General features: G+C 44.0%; 1 protein-coding gene and 1 long non-coding RNA gene across 2 annotated transcripts; both read left to right on the top strand.

Annotated features, from left to right (window-relative positions):
* The first annotated feature begins 4277 nt into the window (after window positions 1–4277).
* On the top strand, window positions 4278–16307 carry AMBP (alpha-1-microglobulin/bikunin precursor). Its single transcript, XM_020965771.2, has 10 exons — window positions 4278–4550; window positions 5397–5539; window positions 8063–8139; window positions 9516–9629; window positions 10342–10443; window positions 11165–11220; window positions 11599–11680; window positions 13191–13358; window positions 15290–15463; window positions 15933–16307. Exons 1-10 carry the CDS (start codon window positions 4437–4439, stop codon window positions 15956–15958), a joined length of 1056 nt encoding a protein of 351 aa, XP_020821430.1. The 5' UTR covers window positions 4278–4436; the 3' UTR covers window positions 15959–16307.
* Window positions 16308–17502: 1195 nt separating this feature from the next.
* Window positions 17503–18935, top strand: LOC144455626 (uncharacterized). The gene is made up of 2 exons (XR_013484344.1): window positions 17503–17684; window positions 18547–18935. It is a non-coding gene; the product is annotated as an uncharacterized LOC144455626 (long non-coding RNA).
* The last annotated feature ends 396 nt before the right edge of the window (window positions 18936–19331 follow it).

The following is a 19331-nucleotide window of genomic DNA, read 5'->3' as shown; positions in this document are numbered from 1 at the left end:
AAGGTTAAATCAAGGCCTGGCACTCTATCTGCTACACCACCTGGCTGCCCCTTTGTTAACTGTATTTCAATAGAATTAGTTTTATTATTCTAAAAAGAGATCCATAAGCTTCAGTAGCCTGCCAAAGGGGTCCATGATGCAAAAAAGGTGAAGAACCCTAGCTCTAAGAGAAATTGTTTTCCTGGGTTTCCAACTTCCTAGTAAATAGTTGGAATGTTGGTATCTCTTGTTCAGTAGGCCATGTCCTACACTATCAGAAGGTTCGTTTTTAGTTCTCTGCTCAGGGCTGCTCAGAAAGGCCACAGGACTCCATTTTCATGAAGCCTCCTAACCTCTGTCCTTCCTTTTCCAAGTTTATGGTCATGATACAATCCCCAAATCCAGGCACATGACCTCAGAAGACTCTGACATCCTAGTGCTTCCTTCAGGAAACAACTCCCCTGCTAACAAGCCATTCTACGCACTTAGGAGCCATCCTGGGGTGCTTCATTAAAGATCCCAGTGTTCCCCTATTACACAAATAAGCGGACTTCTTGTATAAATTCATGGAGGCAGGAAACAGAATGTTGAATTTGAGGAATTTGGGTGGAACTTAGAGGCCACGAAGGGGAGAAATATAAAAGGAGGCTAGGAAGGTATGTTTGAGTCAGATTGTGAAGGATTCTGGGAGGTCCAGAGAGAGAAGGGAGTTAGTGATTATCTGGGATGTCTAGGTTATATTGGGACACAATGTTGATTTTCTTTTTGCCTCAAATGGGTAGACAAGGGGAAACTTGTACTTGTTATATTCTGATTCTGCCTACTGTGTCCCAAACACTAAGGGTCATGAATAGTGTGTGGGTAAAGGCATAACCTTTCAGCTAGGTGGAGCAGGGGATAGAACACCAGGCTTGAGTTCAAATCCAGCCTCATATAGTTACTAGCTGAGTGACCCTGGACAAGTCACTTAACCCCAGTTTGCCTCAGTTTCCCCATCTATAAAATGGAGACAATAATAACACCTCCCAGAGTTATTGTGAGGATCCAATGAGATAATCATTATAAAGCACTTAGCACACTGCCTGGTACATAGTACGTGCTACATAAATGCTGGCTATTATTATAATTGGTTAGTTACTCATGCTCAGCCTCTGGCTGACTAAAACTACTGTGTATCTTTCACAAGTCAAGAAGAAAGCCCTCCATGCATGTCTGCATCTGGGCTACATACATGCATACATCTGTGCCAACTGTTGGCAGCTAGTGCCTTTCTACACCCAAAGATGAAAATCTAGTTTTCCTCCTAGCCAACTCCTTCCTTGGAAAGAGTAGGGGAGCCATGAGAATGAAGTAGAAGAGAGAGTTTTAATGACTGGATAGGGGCCCTATTGAACTGGTGCCCAGAGGGAGTCAAAGCAACAAAATGTATAGATGGGGAGCCGTCTGCTAGCTGAGCTAGACTGTAGGAAGGCATTAGTTATGGGCCTGGAAATCAAAAGACCTGTGTCTGAGTGCCTGAACTGTTGTCCATTCAGTGTGTGACGGTAGAAGGCAAATTCATTTCTCCTCTCTGGCCACAGTTTCTTTTTCTACAAAATGGGAAGAGGTTTGGGCTAGAGAGTCTAGTTATTGGATGATCTCTAGGGATGTTTTCAGTTCTAGTATTCTATGGTCTGTGTAACAATATTCTATGCTCTAAGGTGCCTTCAAACTCCAACAGCCTGTGTTCTATGTCACAACATTCAATGTTCTAAGGTCCCTTCAAGCTGTAACAGACTGTGTTCTGTGCCCTGACATGCCATGTCCTAAGGTCCCACCTAGCTTTAGCAGCCTGTGTTCTGTGCCCTGACATTCCATGTTCTAAGATCCCTTCAAGCTCTAGCAGCCTGTGTTCTATGCTAACATTCCATATTCTAAGGTCCTGTGCAGCTCTACCTCTTAACATTCTTTATGCTAAGGTCCTTTCCAGATCTAACAGTAAATATTCTCTGTTTTAAAATTTTATTTTCTAAGGTCCCTCCCAGATTCTAATAACTGGAAAATGTTTATTCCCTTAGTTTCCTAGGAAAAATTTCTTTTGAATAATACTAACTTTGTCTCAGATGAACAAAGAGGAAAGCAGACTTTTCCAGATTTCAATCACAATAGTTTATGGGGGAAGGTTGGAAGATCAGAGAACCCTAACAAGTCTGAAGTCATGCTAGTATTCGAAAAGAAATTGATCCCTGGAGGGCTAGGGGATTGGGAGGTAGCTAGCTAGCTAGAAACCCAGAAAGAAGGAGCCAGGAGAAGTCTAGGATATAGATTCTTTCTCACTGGGGTTATCCCTTACAGCTTAGCTAATAACAAACACCTTGGCACAAAGTCACCTGGCCACAGCATGGAGGGCCCAAACAAACAGGCCTTCCATGAGTAATCAGGAAGGCATTTTAGGACCCAGAGCTCTGTGATTTTTACACAGCATGAGGCCAAGAATAGGGGGAATTGGAGTAGAGATGAATAGAGGAGGGGGAAAGGATCACACAGGAGGCTTCACGCCCTGGCATGACTTAAAGGAATGGGGTTAAGAGAAAGCACTGGCTCCATACCATGTCATTACCTGGAAAGGTCAGGAACAAGAAGAGAACAGATATCTCTGTCAGGTATCTCTGATGCTTGGAGATTAATTTTTAAAAACAGGTTCAAAGGCAGACAGCTGGGGCTCAGGGGCCCCTCAAAGTTTACTCTTTCCCTGTTTGCTTTAGTTAATCATCCCAGGAGCACAAAGAGCAGGAAAAGTCTGGGGGATGGGCCAATGGTTGACCTTGACTAGGTCCCTGGGCTCCTGGCTCAGCCCCTCCTTCAGTTTTTGTGTAAAACTCTAAGTAGAAAATTGCTCTGTTCACTGCAGGAAGAAATTATGGGGAGGAGGGGATAGTAAGACCACAGGTAAAGAAGTGCCAGGAAAAGGGGTCCCTGACCCCTAAAAGAGTCCAGCCCATGCATTCCTTTAGGGAGGAAAGGTGGGGTTTGGGGGGGAGGGGAAGAACACAAGAGTAGCCTGAAATTTCGGTCCCCACCACAGTGGGACCCTAGGGGCCTCTGGACTAGGCTAGAGAACGGGTTCAGCTTCCTGGCACAGACTAGTCAGTGAATCACAGGGCACAAGATTTTGCTTCATTAGGTGATTTGGTTTGGCTTGGTGGGGTGAGTAGAATGAGGGGGTGATAATTAGCTGAACTGAGCCTAACTGCTGGTTGGAAGCTAGTCTCCTTGTGCCTCTCCAGGAGTGACCGAAAGATAATGGGAAAAGGCCTAGGTGGTATTTATAGCACCATTGCTCGCCAAGTCATTTCCCCTTTCTGAGCCTCAGTAGTCTTATCTGTAAAATAGGGTTTGTTCTCAAAAAAAGACCAAAATGACATCACTATGTTAAGAGTCAAGGTACAGTGTGTCTGAGTGTGGCTGATCAAACCAATACAAGTGTGGAAGGCTCTACTCCAGGTTGGCATGCAGATGTCTCTAAATTTGCAGATCTCACACTTCTGTTGAGCAACTACAACTCTGCATTGTTCATAGAGCACAGCACCTTCTTTGAAGTGGGCCATGCTGGGTGGTCCTGTGCCAGTGTCTCTCCTGAATCACAAACAATTCCAAAGTTTTTCAGAGAGACCTTGAAAGTGTCCTTGTATCACTTCTTTGGACCTCTTGTGTGAGCTCTCCATAAAATAGTCTTTGGGGCAAACATACGTTTGGCATTCAAACGATGTGGCCAGCCCATTGGAGTTGTGTGATGGAGTTCGGATGCTCGGCAGTTCAGCTCAAAAAAGGACCTCAACGTCCAGTACAAGATTATTCCAAGGATTCAGTGAACCCACGCATGGGAAAGAATTTTAAAAAGCGAAGTCCTTAAAATGGATCTCCAAAGAATCATAGACACAGGGCTAGAAGAGACCTTAGAATTCACCATTTCCTCAGTTTACCAGGCTATAGGCCTTGTCCCCTCACTCTTCCTAGGACTCCATTTGTACTGGATTCAGAGCCAGGACTCAGATTCACATCTCAGTTCTGCTACTTTCTACCTGTGAAACCTTGGATAAGTCACTTATTGAAGGGGCCCAAGTGAACTAAATCATCTCTAGTACAAGATACTGTTTATTTTGAAATCTATGGTCCTATGAGCCTTGCAAAGACTCTGTGGGAAGTTTCCTTTTCAGAAGGGTCCTTGGCCCCACTGGATAATGGAAACTCCTATTGGTAAAGTGCTGGATTACAGTCATCTCAGTCTGATAGGATCAATCATTGTTAAGCCTGGGTTCTGATTGACTCTAGCTGCCTAAGGCAAATAGCCCCGACCCTGACCAAAGGTCAGTGGCTAGGCAGCCACAGCATTCATCTCTAGCACACCTACCATCTACATCCTGGAGAACAGAAGAGACTCTGCTGGGACTGACACCACCAAACTAACCCCACAAGCCATGCTGGGCCCCCGGCTGCTCATCCTCCTCTTGGTCACCTTGGCCACAGCCCAGGGAAGTCCTGTCCCCATTCAGAATGATATCCAAGTGCAGGAGAATTTTAATCTCTCTGGGGTAAGAGTTTTGATTTCTCAGGGGGAGGGGAGGGAGGGAGAAACAAATTTGGAACTCAAAATCTTATAAAAGTGAATGTTGAAAACTATCTTTACATATAATTTTTAAAAATGAAATACGATTAAGTGGGGGGAAAGAGTTTTGATTTCTCTAGGATTAGAATTTCAATTTTTAGAGTGAGAATTTTGATGTCTCTAGTGTGTAACCATTTCCTGCCTGTGACAAGGAGGCATTCAGACTAACTCTTAACTGAAGGTCTGCAGTCTAGGAAAGCTATAAAGATGTGAGTCTGTTATTATTCTAAATACAGGAAAAATAGTGAAATCAGGGAGGCAAAGTAGTTTGGGGAGGAGGGAGAAGCAACAAGAACAGAGTTGTGAATGACTATCAGGAGCCGTTCTATTTAGTCTAATCATCATAAAAATCATACGTTTTTAGAGTGATGTATAGTTTACCAAGCCTTTCACAGCTTATTGGGACTTCCTAGGCTCCAAAAATCCTGTTATTAGAGGCCAACTAGTCTTTGAAGTAGAGCTATCTTGAGTTATTATCCACTAAAATCTGAGGAGGGATTACTTGGCAGCCAGGTGAGAGCAAGACCCGTAAGGAAATGGAACTCACAGCCTGGTAGAGGAAGACAATTCATCAGGAGTCATCGAATTCATCGAGAAAGTGGAAGGACACCAACGATAGATTTCACTAAGCCATAGTTCCCCTCCTCCCCCCCTCTCCCCCACCGAGAGGCAGAAGAGGGCTGGTCTGCAAACCAGCAGTGGGGTGAGGTGGCAGAGTCTCTCAGGATGGGAGGGGGCGCATGGAGACTCACTGCTTCTTTTTGCTTCACAGATATTTGGGAAATGGTATGACGTGGCCATCGCTTCTAACTGCCAGTGGCTGAAACGGTTCCAGGGCCGATTCTCTGTGGGTACTCTGGTCCTGGGCCAGGGACAGACTGACCAGGAGATCAGCACCATCAACACCAGATTTAGGTGAGTCTGGGAACTGGGTGGGAGAAGAGTCCAAGAAATAGTATCGCAGTGAGCCACTGTCCTCATCCTTTTCCCACCTCCCTCCTTCCTTCATTCCACTGGGCCAGATTCCATATGATTGTAGGATTCAGAGCCAGAAGGGACCTCAGAGGTCATGTGATTCAGCCCCCCTCACTTTACAGACCCCCAAGAGGTAAACTGGCTTGCCCAAGGTCTCAAGCTGGATAATCTTTGAGTCAAGCACATCGCACGGTGCCTTCAGTACTGCAGGTGCTTGATAAATGCTTCTTGCTTGCTTGAAATCAAGGTGGGATTACATGGATGAGGACCAGCCTACAATAACACCCTGAAATAGGTGTCCTTTATCTTTGTTGACTCAGGGCCAGTGTGGCAGAAACAATTGCATTTCAGTCTTTGCATTCTCAGTGCCCAGCATAGTGCCTGGCACATAATGGGCAACTAATAAATGTTTGTGGAATCTGAGTTGAATCATTTTGTTCAATTGTTTGTCAGTCATGTCTTACTCTTTGTGACACCATTTGGGGTTTTCTTGGCAAAGATACTGCAGTGGTTTGCCATTTCCTTCTCTAGCTCATTTCACAGATGAGGAAACTGAGGCAAACAGGGTTAAACGACTAGCCCAGAATCACACAGCTGGTAAAGATCTGAGGCCAGATTTGAACTCAAGAAGATGAGTCTTCCTGACTCCAGGCCTGGTGCTCTGTCCACTGTACCACCTAGCTGACTTTGAATTATTGAATTATTAGCCAAGTAATAAAGGGAAGCAGGAAAACATTTACCTCCCCTGAAGGGAAATTCTCCTATCACAACTCCAGTAAGTATGTATGATGGCGATAGAGGGCAGGAGGGAAGAGGCAGAAGGTTGTGCTGGTTTTCTCTGTGACTCAGACAGCTTCAGCCTTCTCTTCTCCTGATTCATTCATCTCTTTGCCTCTGGCCTTCCCTCCACCCCCACAGTCCTGGGGCTATCCTCTCTAAGTTCTTCGTGTCTTTCTCATGAGAAATTCCAAAATGGGCCAATAGTCCCATAATGATCTTGTGCCCCTTTGCACTCTCCCTCAGACCCCTAGTCCAGGTTCTGTTCCCACAGGGCCCTGATCTTGGTCATCAGCTAATCCCCACTTAATGGAATAATAAGAGGTTCACCATCACCTGTCTCATTTGGGTCTCTACATTTTTATGGGGGACTTGTAGGGATAAAAAGCCTCCAATACCAGAAGGAATAACTCTTGAATGTAGGGTATTAGGCACCTATGGCAAGGGAAAGCATGGGAATAGTTTCAGGCAGAGGGTTCTGAAGCTAGCAGTCCTGAAATCTCACCTTGTGTAGATTTGTTTCCCATCTTCACATCTTCCTGTGGGTAAGGCTGGCCCAAACCAGGGAGCTAGAGAAACTGATGCTTCCAGTCCCAGAAGAAGGATTCAGCGTTCTTGTTGCTGACATCTCATCTGCCTAGAAATAGGCCCCCAGAAAGCCTTCCTGTTATCCCTCTGTCCACTGAGCAGGCAGAGCCCCACACTTACTTAGGTCATGAGTGAATATGTGGTTACTCCCATTTCTTCACCATTCCTTGAGGATTCCTGTTTCATCTTTTATCTTTGTGTCACACAGTAGGCGCTTAATGAATGCTGATTGATTGATTGATTGATTGACACAAAATTTGGAACCTTAACAGGTGATCTTTGTCAGTTGCTGTGGTGAAGGAAATTCATCACCCAGTGGTCATCCACCTTTGGTTGTCGAGCCTCTCCTGACTTAGCTTGGCTGGTCTTCAGACAATTCATTGCCAGGCCTATACCTAATGGCTTTCCAGTTTGGTAGTGTCTGCCTCACTTTGGGATGACCTTCAAAATCCCAGGGGCACTCATACAACACTACAATGACTCTTTGAAGTAGGACTTTAGGACCCCCATTTACCTGGGAGTAAATCCCACACTGCCTTCCTATGAGCTCCAGAGAGAGGGAAAACCTGGGTGCCCAGGATGAAGGAAGAGGGAGGTTAATTAAAGAAGAGTTATGGGCTACATAATAAGATAGTGAGGCAGAAACTAAAAATTCAAAAGGCAAGATGCATGATTTGGGGGAAGGATAAGAGATGAGGAACCAGGACATTTGGGTTCTTGCTCCAGTTCTGCCACTAACTCACTGTGTGACCTTTAAAAGTGATTTCAGGCTCAGATTCTTACAATCTAGCCAATAGCTCACAGGTGCTCAGATTCCTTAAGAGTCTGGCTAATATGGCAGATCTTTAATAAACCTTATCTCTGGCTGGAAAAAAAAAGTGGTTTCACCTTTTTTTCACCTCAGCTTCTTCATAAGCAAAATTGGGACAATAATTCCCTGCCCTGCCTACCTCATAAGGTTGCCATGGTCATTTGAGATAGTGGATTCAAGAGCACTTTGAAAATTTAAAAAACTGATATAAATGTGAAAGATTTCTATTTTATTGCCTCTTCCAGTATTTACCTTCCTTTGAGCATTGATTTTTTTCCCCTTTCTAGGAAAGGTGTCTGTGAACAAGAATCTGGGGTTTATAAGAAAACAGACACTGAAGGGAAATTCTCCTATCACAACTCCAGTAAGTATGTATGATGGCGATAGAGGGCAGGAGGGAAGAGGCAGAAGGTTGTGCTGGTTTTCTCTGTGACTCAGACAGCTTCAGCCTTCTCTTCTCCTGATTCATTCATCTCTTTGCCTCTGGCCTTCCCTCCACCCCCACAGTCCTGGGGCTATCCTCTCTAAGTTCTTCGTGTCTTTCTCATGAGAAATTCCAAAATGGGCCAATAGTCCCATAATGATCTTGTAGCTTAGATGGATGGGTAGATATCTGGAGGGATAAAAGGATAGATGGAAAGGATAGATGAATGCTTGTGGGAGCACTTCAGGACAAAGGATAGCGGTTCAGCCAAGGATGGGAAGATGAAAGAGTGGATAGGTGAATTGAAAGGAAACAGATGGATGTTTGAAGAGGAGATGAAAGGATAGATGGAAAAATGGAAGGATGGAAGAATGTTTGGAAAGACATATGGAAGGAGAGGACTGTTGAACAATGTTACCTACCTCCTGTTAGAGAGGGATTGACTCAAGATGCAGAATGAGAGACACATTTTGGGGCATAGACAATGTAGTCAGTCAGTCAATTAGTCAACAAATGTTTATTTAAGGCTTAACATGTGTCAGGCACTGTGCTAAGCACTGGGGACACATAAACAAAGGCAAAAGGGAGACCTCTCAAGGAGCTCACAGTCTAATGGGGGGGGGGGATAACATTCAAATAACTACGTACAAACAAAATATATACAGAGCAAATTGGAGAAAAACAACAGAGAGAGAGAGTACTAGTATTAAGGGGGGTTGAGAATAACTTTTTACAGAACGAAGTCAAAAGAATGTAGGAATTTGTTTTGCTTGATTATGCGTATTTGTTACAAGAGTTTTGTTTTTTTGTTTTTCTTTTAAATTGAGAGGAGAAAAAATAAATTCTTGTTACTTGAAAAATAAAATTATATGAAAGTAAGATATGTGGAAGGATGACTCCTTGAAGAAATGAAAGGATGGATAAGTGTACTAAGAGATGAATAGATGGATATTTTGAGGGATGAAAGAATAGATAAAAGGTGAAAAATGAAGTCTGGATGAGTGTTTGGAAGGATATATGGAAGGGTGACTTTTGGGATGGATGGAAAGATAGAAGGGGTAGTAGGTTGCTTACAAGACAAATAACTGTTTAGAGGGAAGGAAGGAAGGAAGGAAGGAAGGAAGGAAGGAAGGAAGGAAGAAGGGCAGGGAGAGAAGGAGGGAGAAAGGAAGGAAGGGAAGAAGGAAGGAATGAAGGGAGGAAGGAAGGGTGGGAGGAAGGGAGGGAGGGAGACTACCTAGCATTACATGACCATTTGTCTTGGTGCCTGCCCAGCCACAAGTATCTTGACCATTGTGCCTGCTTGTCCTCTGCAGAGTGGAATAAGACCATAGTTTACTATGTGGTCCACACCAACTATGATGAGTATGCCATAATTCTGATGCAGAAATCCAGCCGCTTTGGACCCAGCACCACTGTGAAGCTCTATGGTAAGACCTACCAACCCAAGAAGAGACAATGGAAGAGTGAAGCTAGCAGAAACCTTGACTGCCTTCTTCCAAGAAAGCCATGAGAGGGAAGGGACCCAAGCAGCACCTAAGTTCTTTAAGACAGTTAGAGCTACTAAGCAGTAGGGATTAGGAGATGCCTTGGGGGTCTTTAAGCTGGTGCTAAATGATCATTTGTCAGGAATGGTTTGAAGGGAATTCATGATTCAGCATCATATAATGGAATCCTGGTACCTTCCTGGACCAAAACACCCTTCCCTGGCCACCATTCCCCTACAGATATTTTCTTTCCCTACTAGACTGTAAGGTCCTTGTTGGCAGGCACTGTTTTGCTTGTATTATCTATATTCCTAGCACTTAGCACTGTGCCTGGCTCATAGGATACCCTTAATAAAGGCTTATTGATTGATGGTCTCTCATTGGCCCCAAGCAGAAGGCAAGGTATTGAGATAAAGGACCAGAGGGGTTAGATTTGAAAGAGTTTGGAGTTCTGAATCAGTGGGTGTGCAAGACAATGAGCAGTCAGGGATATGGGAGGGGGGAGTAGTATGAGAACTCTGGGCCTGAGGGGAGGGGGTAGAGTACTAGATGGCCGGATTGGAGGTATCTCCCTCCATACAAGGCCATAATGGCTGAGAAGAAGACCTCAAGGATAGAGTCCACCATTCCTGGCTTACTCTGCTTTTCCTCTCAGGTCGGAGACCCCAACTTCGGGAAAACCTCCTAGAAGAATTCAGGGAATTTGCCCTGGGTTTGGACATTCCTGAAAGTTCTGTCTTTTTCAAGTTAGACAAAGGTAAGCCAAGTTTCCACTGGGTCACCATCACATCAGCTGCTCTTTCACACTCTGAATTTTCCATAAGGCCTTTCCCAGACACAATAACCCCATGAGAGGTCAGGGCAGGAGTTCTATAGGAAACTGAGTGACTGAGTGGTCAATAGTCAGGCTGGTCTCTATCCCATGATAAAACCTTCCTGTTAAGATTTCCACAAAGGGAATTGTGTCCGTTTTCTCATAAGCATGGTCAAATATTTGGTATTTAGGATCCCCAATTTTAACCTTTCTCTCCGGGAGTAGATACATCCAATGCCATTCAGTTGACCTGGCTGGGTTTTCCGGTGAGATAGTATGACAGCATTTCTCTTTGTTAAGTCTTTCTTTGGAGTGCTCTATTATATGGGCAGATTAGTCAGGCCCCTATAAGATGAACTATCTGTATTTCCTCCCTGAGCCTGATGATGGAGCCTTCTCAAACCCATTTACCAGACACACATGTGCTGACACTTACCAGAGCTGATTACTCAATTTTCACTGTGAGCACTTTACACTATAAATCAGGGATTTATTTATTGTTTTATTGTCTGGTCTCAAGAAAATGATGGGGGAAATGTTAATAATGTAGATTATATTTTAAAAGTGTGTCCTGTACTGTTTTTCCCTTACAGAGCTGGTTGTTAAACATTTACCAGCATAACCTTGGGTCTCATTATTTTCTCCTTCTTCCCCTGGGTACTAGGTGAATGTGTTCCTGGGGAGGTAGAACCTACAATTCCACCTGTACCCAAGCCTCAGGTGAGTCTTTCAGCCTCAGTCTTCCCTGATACATTCCTTTGGAGTGGGGTCCACAGGGTTGAAGCTCTGGGCTATATACTTCCTCTCATTATGTTCCTAAAGAAGATGTCAGGGTGGGGTCAAGAAAGCATTACGCATTCCAGAGACATCTTATCCACCCTATCTCCCTCCTCCAATCGCTGTTTAAATCATGGAAACACAGGTTTCACTTAACAGGAAAGGACTCTACATAAAATCATTAACTATGATTCTGTTTGCACACCCATTCTCAAAACTAATCACCTAAGTGACTACACAGGTCAGAGTGGGCAATAATAGATGTAATCCTCAGATAAAGGAACTTAATCTCTGTATTAAGTCCTATTTTTCCTTCCCTAGAGAAGCCGGCGGGCTGTGTTACCTCTGGAAGCTGAGGCATCTGGAGCTGGGCCATTGCCCACTGGGTTTGTCAAAAAAGAAGGTAACGATTCATCTATGCTCCCTCCCTCTATATCAGGAGAGAGACCTCTCATTAGCCCATCTGAAAGTTATCCACATAGATGCGTCCTCTAGATGTGCTGACGTGGGCCAATTCTTGGTCCCAGGAATGTAGAAACCCTACCCAGCATAACCAGGAGCTAAAGGGCTACATTAGTGAAAATAAGATCAAATCAGGAAAGCTTGTTGAAGCACCTTTCATGAATAATTTTCCTAAAATGAAGGTCGATAGATTCTAATAGCTTCCTTGTGCTTCTAGGATCAAGGGCTTTTAAAGCCCTTCACAACCTGGCCTCAATTTACTTTTTCAGCCTTATTATGTATTCTTCTCTTCTGACACACATTGGTCCAGCCAAACCATCCTATTTGCTATTCCTCATATGTGACAGTCCATCTCCAGGGCCCACACTTCTGCACTGGCTCTCCCCCATACCCAGAGCACACTTAGTTCCATCTTCTCTGTGTGTATCTTGTACTCCCTATCATGTCGTGCTTTCGTTAGAAGGTAAGCTTCTTGAGGGCAGAGACTGTTCTTCCTTTTCTTTATCCCCGTCAGTGCCTGGCACTTAGGAAGCACTTAATAAATGCTTGTTGATTGATTGGAATACCTTGATTCTTTCAAAACCCAGTTCATGCTACCTTCCCCATGAAGCCTTTCCTGACCCTGTTGATCCCACTACCAGCTACCAGTGCCCTTCCTGCCGAATTTTCAGTATATGTATTGTGTACATATTTATATTAGGACATATTGTCTTCCCTGAAAGAACGTAAACTCTTTGAGGGCAGGGACTATTTTATTTTTGTCTGTGTCACCTCAGCACTTAGCTCAGTGCCTGGTAAATAGTAGGCGATTAATGAATGCTCTTGCCTGATTGGCTGATTCTGTACTTATGTGCTTGGCCCTGAGCTAGGCTATGATGTAGAAAGTACAAAAGGAGACACGATGCCTGCCTTCAGGGAGTTTACAGTCTAACTGGGGAGATGACACAGGAACACTTAATAGTTTAAGAACAAAGGCCATCACACCTGGCCTTTAAGGCCCAGCTCCAATGCTACCTCTTCTATGAAGCCTTCTCTTTTCCTCTTTCCATCTCCCCCTTGCAGGTGATATCTCCCTCTTTTATTCTACAGTTGTTGGTGGTATTGTTTGTCCTTCGTTCTCAAAGAGAACCAGGACATCAGGAAGGTGATGCCATGACTTGCGAGTGAATTGGATTACAGTGAGGGAGGGCTGTGCCAAGTCGCTAGCCTCACTCTCTTCTCTGGAGCCATCTGGGTCCAGTGGCCAGATACGGGTTAGCCCCACTGGAGATGGCCCTGGATGCAGACCCTGGCGGATGCTATTGCATGTTACTCCTTTGCATTATAGTATTTGTGTCTGTGTCTTATCTCCCTACTGGAGCATGGGCTTCTCGGAGTTGCCCCTTAGTGAGGAGTTAGGGCCTTGTACCTAAAACATGCTCAGTCAGTGGTCACTTCTGCCAACTCCTCAGATTTCTGCCACCTCAAGCAAGACGTGGGGCCCTGCCTAGGAATGAAGAAAAGATACTCCTATAATGTCTCTTCCATGGCCTGCGAACTTTTCCACTACGGGGGCTGCTTGGGCAACGGCAACAACTTTCACTCTGAGAAGGAGTGTCTCCAGACCTGCAGGACAGAGGGTAAGGTCAAATCCATGGGTCGATTGCCAACTATCCACATGAGAGTAAGGAAGCACTAGGGGGATAACTGCAAATGGTTTTCTATTTGGCCTTGGAGTGCATTTTTTTTTCATGTTTTGGGCAGCTTCAGTTTGGCCGAAGTTAGTATCAGTAAGTCTGTATCCCAAGAGCTTACCTCCATATCTTTCCTGTCCTCCCCAACCCCAACAGGTCATAAGATCAAAGATTTATAAATGGAGGAGATCTTAGAGGTCACCTAGTTTGACTCCCTCAACAGAAAAAGAAATTGAGGCCCAAATAGGTTAGTCCAGGGTTGTGTAAGATCTGGGATTTGAACTACTGTCCTGTGACTCTAAGGTCATTATTCTTTCCACTGTACCATCAAGACCCCAATCAAAGTCCTGAGCTGTGGGTAGGATTTCAAATCACCCACTCTGTCTCAATAAAAGTCTTCTATCCCTGGGAGGTCCTGGAGTCATGGGATGGAGCCAGTCTCCTCAGGAAGATGAGTCATTCCCCATCCTCACCCCTACCCCTGAGAATACAGAGACATTAATGTCTGTCAAGCTGCCTAAGTATCACATAGGGACACCTTTTGTCTGGGCAGGACCTACTGGCTACTTCTGGTGCTAAAGGGGGCAGGACTCAGGGCTGGATAAGGTGCTTGGGGTTGGCTGGGGACCTTTCCTCCCTTCTCCCTACCTCCCATGCACCAAACAGCATTGTGCTGAAGCCAGGAAAGTTTATCCTCCATATTCCTTTCTCTACTCAGTGGCTATGGACACTCAACTGAGGCATCATAGGGCCTTCTGCACCCACCTAAATCTTCCCTCAAAAATTGCCCTGCTAACCTGCCATCCATACTGAGGTGTCATTGACTAATGAATCTACCTTAGAATATCTTCTCTTTCAGGGGCACTTAACAGTTCAGTAGGGAACAAAGCTTTGATAGTGGAATTTCAGGCAGGGGGTAGAGGAGGTATTTATAGAGCATTGGGAGCTTTCTGGTGCTGGCCAATATCTATCCTCTTCCCATCAATGTTCCTCTCTACCAAGCCCTATCACCCCAACAGGGATTCTTAACCTTTTTCTGTGCAGGTCATGGCAAATTGGCATGTTCGATTTGGCAGGCTGGTAAAACCTCTAGATCTCTTCTTAGAATAATATTTTTTATTAATTTATTCTGATTTATCAACAATCACTTCCATATGCTTTTGAGTTTAAAATTTTCCTCCCCCTTCCTCCCCACCACCCTCCCCAAGATGGTACACAATCTCATATAAGCTATACATATACATTCCTATTAAACATATTTTCACATTAGTTATGGTGTAAGTAAGAATTAGAACCAATAGGAAGAACAACCAGAAAGAGGAAACAACTCAACAGAAAAGGAAAAAAATAGCAAATAGTACATTTCGATCTGCATTCAAATTTCATAGTTCTTTTTTTGGATGTGGATAGCATTTTCCATCACAAGGCCTTTGGAGATGTCTTAAATCCTTGTATTGCTGGGAAGGGTTAAGTTTATCAATATTAGTCATTGCACAATGTGGCTGTTATTGTGTACAACATTCTCTTGGTTCTGCTCACTTCACTCAGCATCAGATCATACAAGTCTTTCCAAGTTTTTCTGAAGTCCACCTGCTCATCATTTCTTATAACACAAGAGTATTCCATTACATTCATATACCACAACTTGTTCAGCCATTCCCCAATTGATGGGCATCCTCTCAATTTCCAATTAGAATAATATTTTTAAATGCATAAAATGAAATACAAAGGATTACAAAGAAAATGAATTATATTGAAATACAGTTATAATTTTTTAATCCACATCCTGTAGGTCCAGAACCCCCACTATAGGGCAATCAAAAGTGGTTAAACGTGGGTTTTGCCTTGCTAACCTTCTGCTCACTGTCTCTCTCCAGCTGCCTGCAGACTACCCATTGTGACTGGCCCCTGTCTTGCGAACTTCCAGCTTTGGGCTTTTGATGCTGCCCAAGGGAAGTGCATTCTCTTTTTATATGGGGGCTGCCAAGGCAACGGGAACAAGTTCTACACTGAGAAGGAGTGCAAGGAGTACTGTGGTGTGCCTGGAGATGGTGAGAGGCACCTAGCTAAGGGGCACATCCCTTACCCTTAGGGCCTAGGAGCCATGTCACCCTTTGTTAGGAAAAAACATAGGAGGTCCTAAAATCACAGAAAATAAGATCTTAGCTCTAGGGCTAGAAAGTACCTCAAAGGTCATCTAGTCCAAACATCTCATCTCTGAGGTGAGTAAACTGAGGCCAGGAAGGTTGACCTTTCCCAGGTCGTACATATAGAAGCTATCAGAGGTGGGATTTGAACCTGTGTCCTCTGACTCTAGTTAGAAAAGGCCAGGGCTCTTCCCACCGTACCATTCTGTTGGAGATCAGCTAGTGAGTTGCCTCATTTTATCTCAATGCCTCATGGGAGAAGTAAGGTGCTAATGTTACGAGCACTACTCCTTCTACCCCAAAGTCATTTTTGTATCTCTGACTTTTGTATCTCTGACTTTTTTTTTGGGGGGGGGGTCCTCTCCGTCTTTAGAAGAGTTCCTGCGACTCTCCAACTGAACTCAGACCTCCCTCTGCGTGTGCCTGAGCAGAAGGCGGCCAGCCACATGTCCCTGGGAAAGCTGAGGATATGGACGAAGCCAAGTGGAGGGTCTGTAGAGAGGGAGTTCCCAGAAGCTCAGCCCCAGTCACCCCAAATTAAGATAAACCTCTAAAGACAAATCCCAGTGTCCTGTGTTTGAATCTCACGTTACATACAATCCACGTGTCTGTGCTTGTTCTGACTTGTCAGACTTTCAAAGGTGACAGTTCAGAGAGCTCAGACTTCTCTTTCTGTAGGCATTATGACTGGGCATCTCTAACAGATTTGTCTCCTGGCTCCTTCAATGCAATAAACTGTTATTAAGCACCTTATTGTATACAGACTTCTGTGTTCATATAATAGGAATAGGGAATGTATGTTGTTTGGTGCTAAGTTGAATGTAGGGGTCAAATGTTCCACTTCAGCACAATCACACTACCCTAAGCCTGTGTCCTTTCTCTCTCTCTCTCTCTCTCTCTCTCTCTCTCTCTCTCTCTCTCTCTCTCTCTCTCTCTCTCTCTCTCTGTCTCTCTCTCTGTCTCTCTCTCTCTCTCTCTCTGTCTCTCTCTCTCTCTGTCTCTCTCTCTCTCTCTCTCTCTCTCTCTCTCTCTCTCTCTCTCTCTGTCTCTCTCTCTCTCTCTCATTTCTCCATCTTTCTCTGTCTCTGTCTGGCGGTCTAGAGGGTATGTTTTGGGATATATCAAAAATTATCCCAAAGACCAAAACTCTCTCTTCAATTAGTTCAAATTCTTGGGCCTCCTAAACTCACAGGATTGAACAATTCACCTTTGGGGGGTGGGGAGTAGGTGGGTTTTTAAATCCCTTTAAAATGAATAAAACAACTCCTCCCTTGTATATTACCCATAATAGGGGGGAATGCTTTTGAAATATACATAGACACAACTCTTTAAGGGATTAACTAATAATTCTTCACAATGCCCTGTTCAATTGAGGAGGAATTATCTATTAATCCTACTATAATCCAGGCTCTGTGCCAGGGTGTCAGGGATATTAGTATGAAAGATCAACAGTCCCTGACTTCAAGGAATTTTTATCCTACTAGGAGTGATGCAACATATTCACAGATAAGTAAATACAAAATATATACAAAGGGGGACAGCTAGGTGACTCAGTGCATAGAGCACCAGCCCTGGAGTCAGGAGGACCTGAGTTCAAATCCAGCCTCAGATACTTACTAGTTTTGTGACCCTGGGCAAGTTACTTAACCCTGATTGCCTCCCCCACTGTCCCCCCAAGAGAAAGACAAAGATACAAAATAAATTCAAGTGATTGGGTGGAGCAACAAGTCACTATTGCTGGCCATGTATGATTTCATGCAATCAGATGACATAGAAAATAAAAATAGCTGTTAAAAACAGTAATGCTTCCTGGCAATGGTGTGCTGCTGAATGTTTCATGACTGGGGGCCAGAGGGCTGTTCATAGAACATACAGTTATGCTTAATCTGCGTTAATTTTTTTTCTATGCTTCATCTGCATTATTAGTATCTTTGACATCACTTTAAGTCTACATGATCTACAAAACAGTAAATCAAGCCCTGCTTTGTAGCAATAGTGCCCACCCAAGACATGATAACTGTCTTCAGGTATCCAAAAGGCTGTCATGGGGAGAAGAACATTTCACAACTGGCCTTCAAGAGCCAAATGCAGTAGACTCCAGACCATCTCTGCTTCAAGTCCAGGGGTGAGTTTTCTCTTTCCTTTCCAGCTTTCCTCCCTGCCAGTCTAAGGAGAATAAAAGGGAAATGGTTTGAGATTGAAAACCTTGACAGGAAATTTCCCAGCACTGCATTCTGGGGAAATGTGGGGGGACAAAGCTGTAGGCTGGAATCCCCTTGCTCTAATCAGCCAATGCAGCTAGTAGGCCCTGATCAAGTCACAGTTGGATTTCCTGGGTTTGGGATTAGGGATCAGTCTGAAGGCAGCCTCCTGAGCACTTTGCAGTAGCTGCAAAGAGCAAAGTGTTTAGGGGTACCTAGATGTCACAGTGGATAGAGCACCAGCCCTGGAGTCAGGGGGACCTGAGTTCAAATTCGGCCTCAGACCAAACACTTGACACTTACTAGCTGTGTGACCCTGGGCAAATCACTTAACCCCATTGCCTAGCCAAAAAAAAAGAAGAAGAAAGTCCAGAAGAGAGATACCAAAATGAGGAAGGATGTCAATTCCGTGCCATATGAAGATATGTAGAAGAGATGTTTTGGGATAGCGTGGATAGAGTGCTGGGCCTGAGTTGAAAGCAGGACTCAGGCACCTACTAGCTGTGTGACCCTGAGAAAGTCACTTAACCCTGTTTGCCTCAGTTTCCTCATCTGTAAAATGAACTGGAGAAGGAAATGGCAAACCACTCCAGTATCTCTGCCAAGAAAACCCCAAATGGATTCATGAAGAGTCAAACAGGTCTGAAACAACTGAATAACGACAAAAAGAAAGACGTTAGTCTGGAGACAACCTCCACTTTTGAACATCTGATTATTAAGAAAATTTTCCTCCCATCAAATTTGCCTCTAAAATGTGTACTCATCACTCCTCATTTTTCCTTCTAGATCTGAGCAGTTCTTTCCTCATCTGGAAAATGGGAAAATAATATCCAGGGATAATAACGCCCAACCTGCCAGGGTTGTTGCAAGGACCGAATGAGATAACACATATAACACCCCTCTGGAAATCTTAAAACACTCTGTAATTGCTAGCTATTACTAACAATAATAATAAACCTAGTCTCCCAGCTCAAATGTCACCTTCTGCAAGAAGCCTTTCCCAGGCCCCTCAGACCCTGTACTCATATCTTGTTGGTACGCTGTCTCTCCTATTAGACTGTGAGCTCCTTGAGGGCAGGGATCACATTTTTTTTTGCCTTTCTTTGAATCCCTAGTGCTTAGTACTGTTCCTGGCACATAGAAATAATAATAATAATAAAAATAGTTAACATTTATATAGTGCTTACTATGTGCCAGGCACTGTGCCAAGCACTTTAGAATGTTTATTTCATTTGATCCTCACAACAACCCTGGAAAGTAGATGCTGTTATTATCACCACTTTACAGAAGAGGAAGCAGAGACACAGAAAGGTTACATGACTTGCCCAGGGTCACACAGCTAGTAAGCACCTGAGACAGGATTTGAGTTCAGGTCTTCCTGACCCCAAGTCCTGTACTCTCTCCACTGTACCACCTAGCTGCCCATAATAAATATATAAATGAAGGAGTGAATAAGCAAGCAAGCAAACAAATAAATAGTTGCATAGATAAATAGATGAATGAATGAATAGATGACTAAATAAATGAGTGAACAAATAGATAAATAAATGAATGGATGGATGGATGGATGA

The sequence above is a fragment of the Phascolarctos cinereus genome, unplaced genomic scaffold (assembly GCF_003287225.1).
Source record: "Phascolarctos cinereus isolate Bilbo 61053 unplaced genomic scaffold, phaCin_HiC Scaffold_2;HRSCAF=192, whole genome shotgun sequence".
Taxonomy (NCBI): domain Eukaryota; kingdom Metazoa; phylum Chordata; class Mammalia; order Diprotodontia; family Phascolarctidae; genus Phascolarctos; species Phascolarctos cinereus.
The sequence above is the reverse complement of the archived record's forward strand: the minus strand, read 5'-3'. Positions and strand labels throughout refer to the sequence as shown.

What these genes read in the sequence shown, in the direction of transcription:
- AMBP (XM_020965771.2), top strand. Translation starts at nt 4,437, where the DNA reads ATGCTGGGCCCCCGGCTGCTCATCCTCCTCTTGGTCACCTTGGCCACA. An exon ending in ATTCTCCTATCACAACTCCA is followed by an intron (nt 8,140 to 9,515) that starts GTAAGTATGTAT and finishes TGTCCTCTGCAG; the next exon opens with AGTGGAATAAGACCATAGTT. An exon ending in CTGTGGTGTGCCTGGAGATG is followed by an intron (nt 15,464 to 15,932) that starts GTGAGAGGCACC and finishes CTCCGTCTTTAG; the next exon opens with AAGAGTTCCTGCGACTCTCC.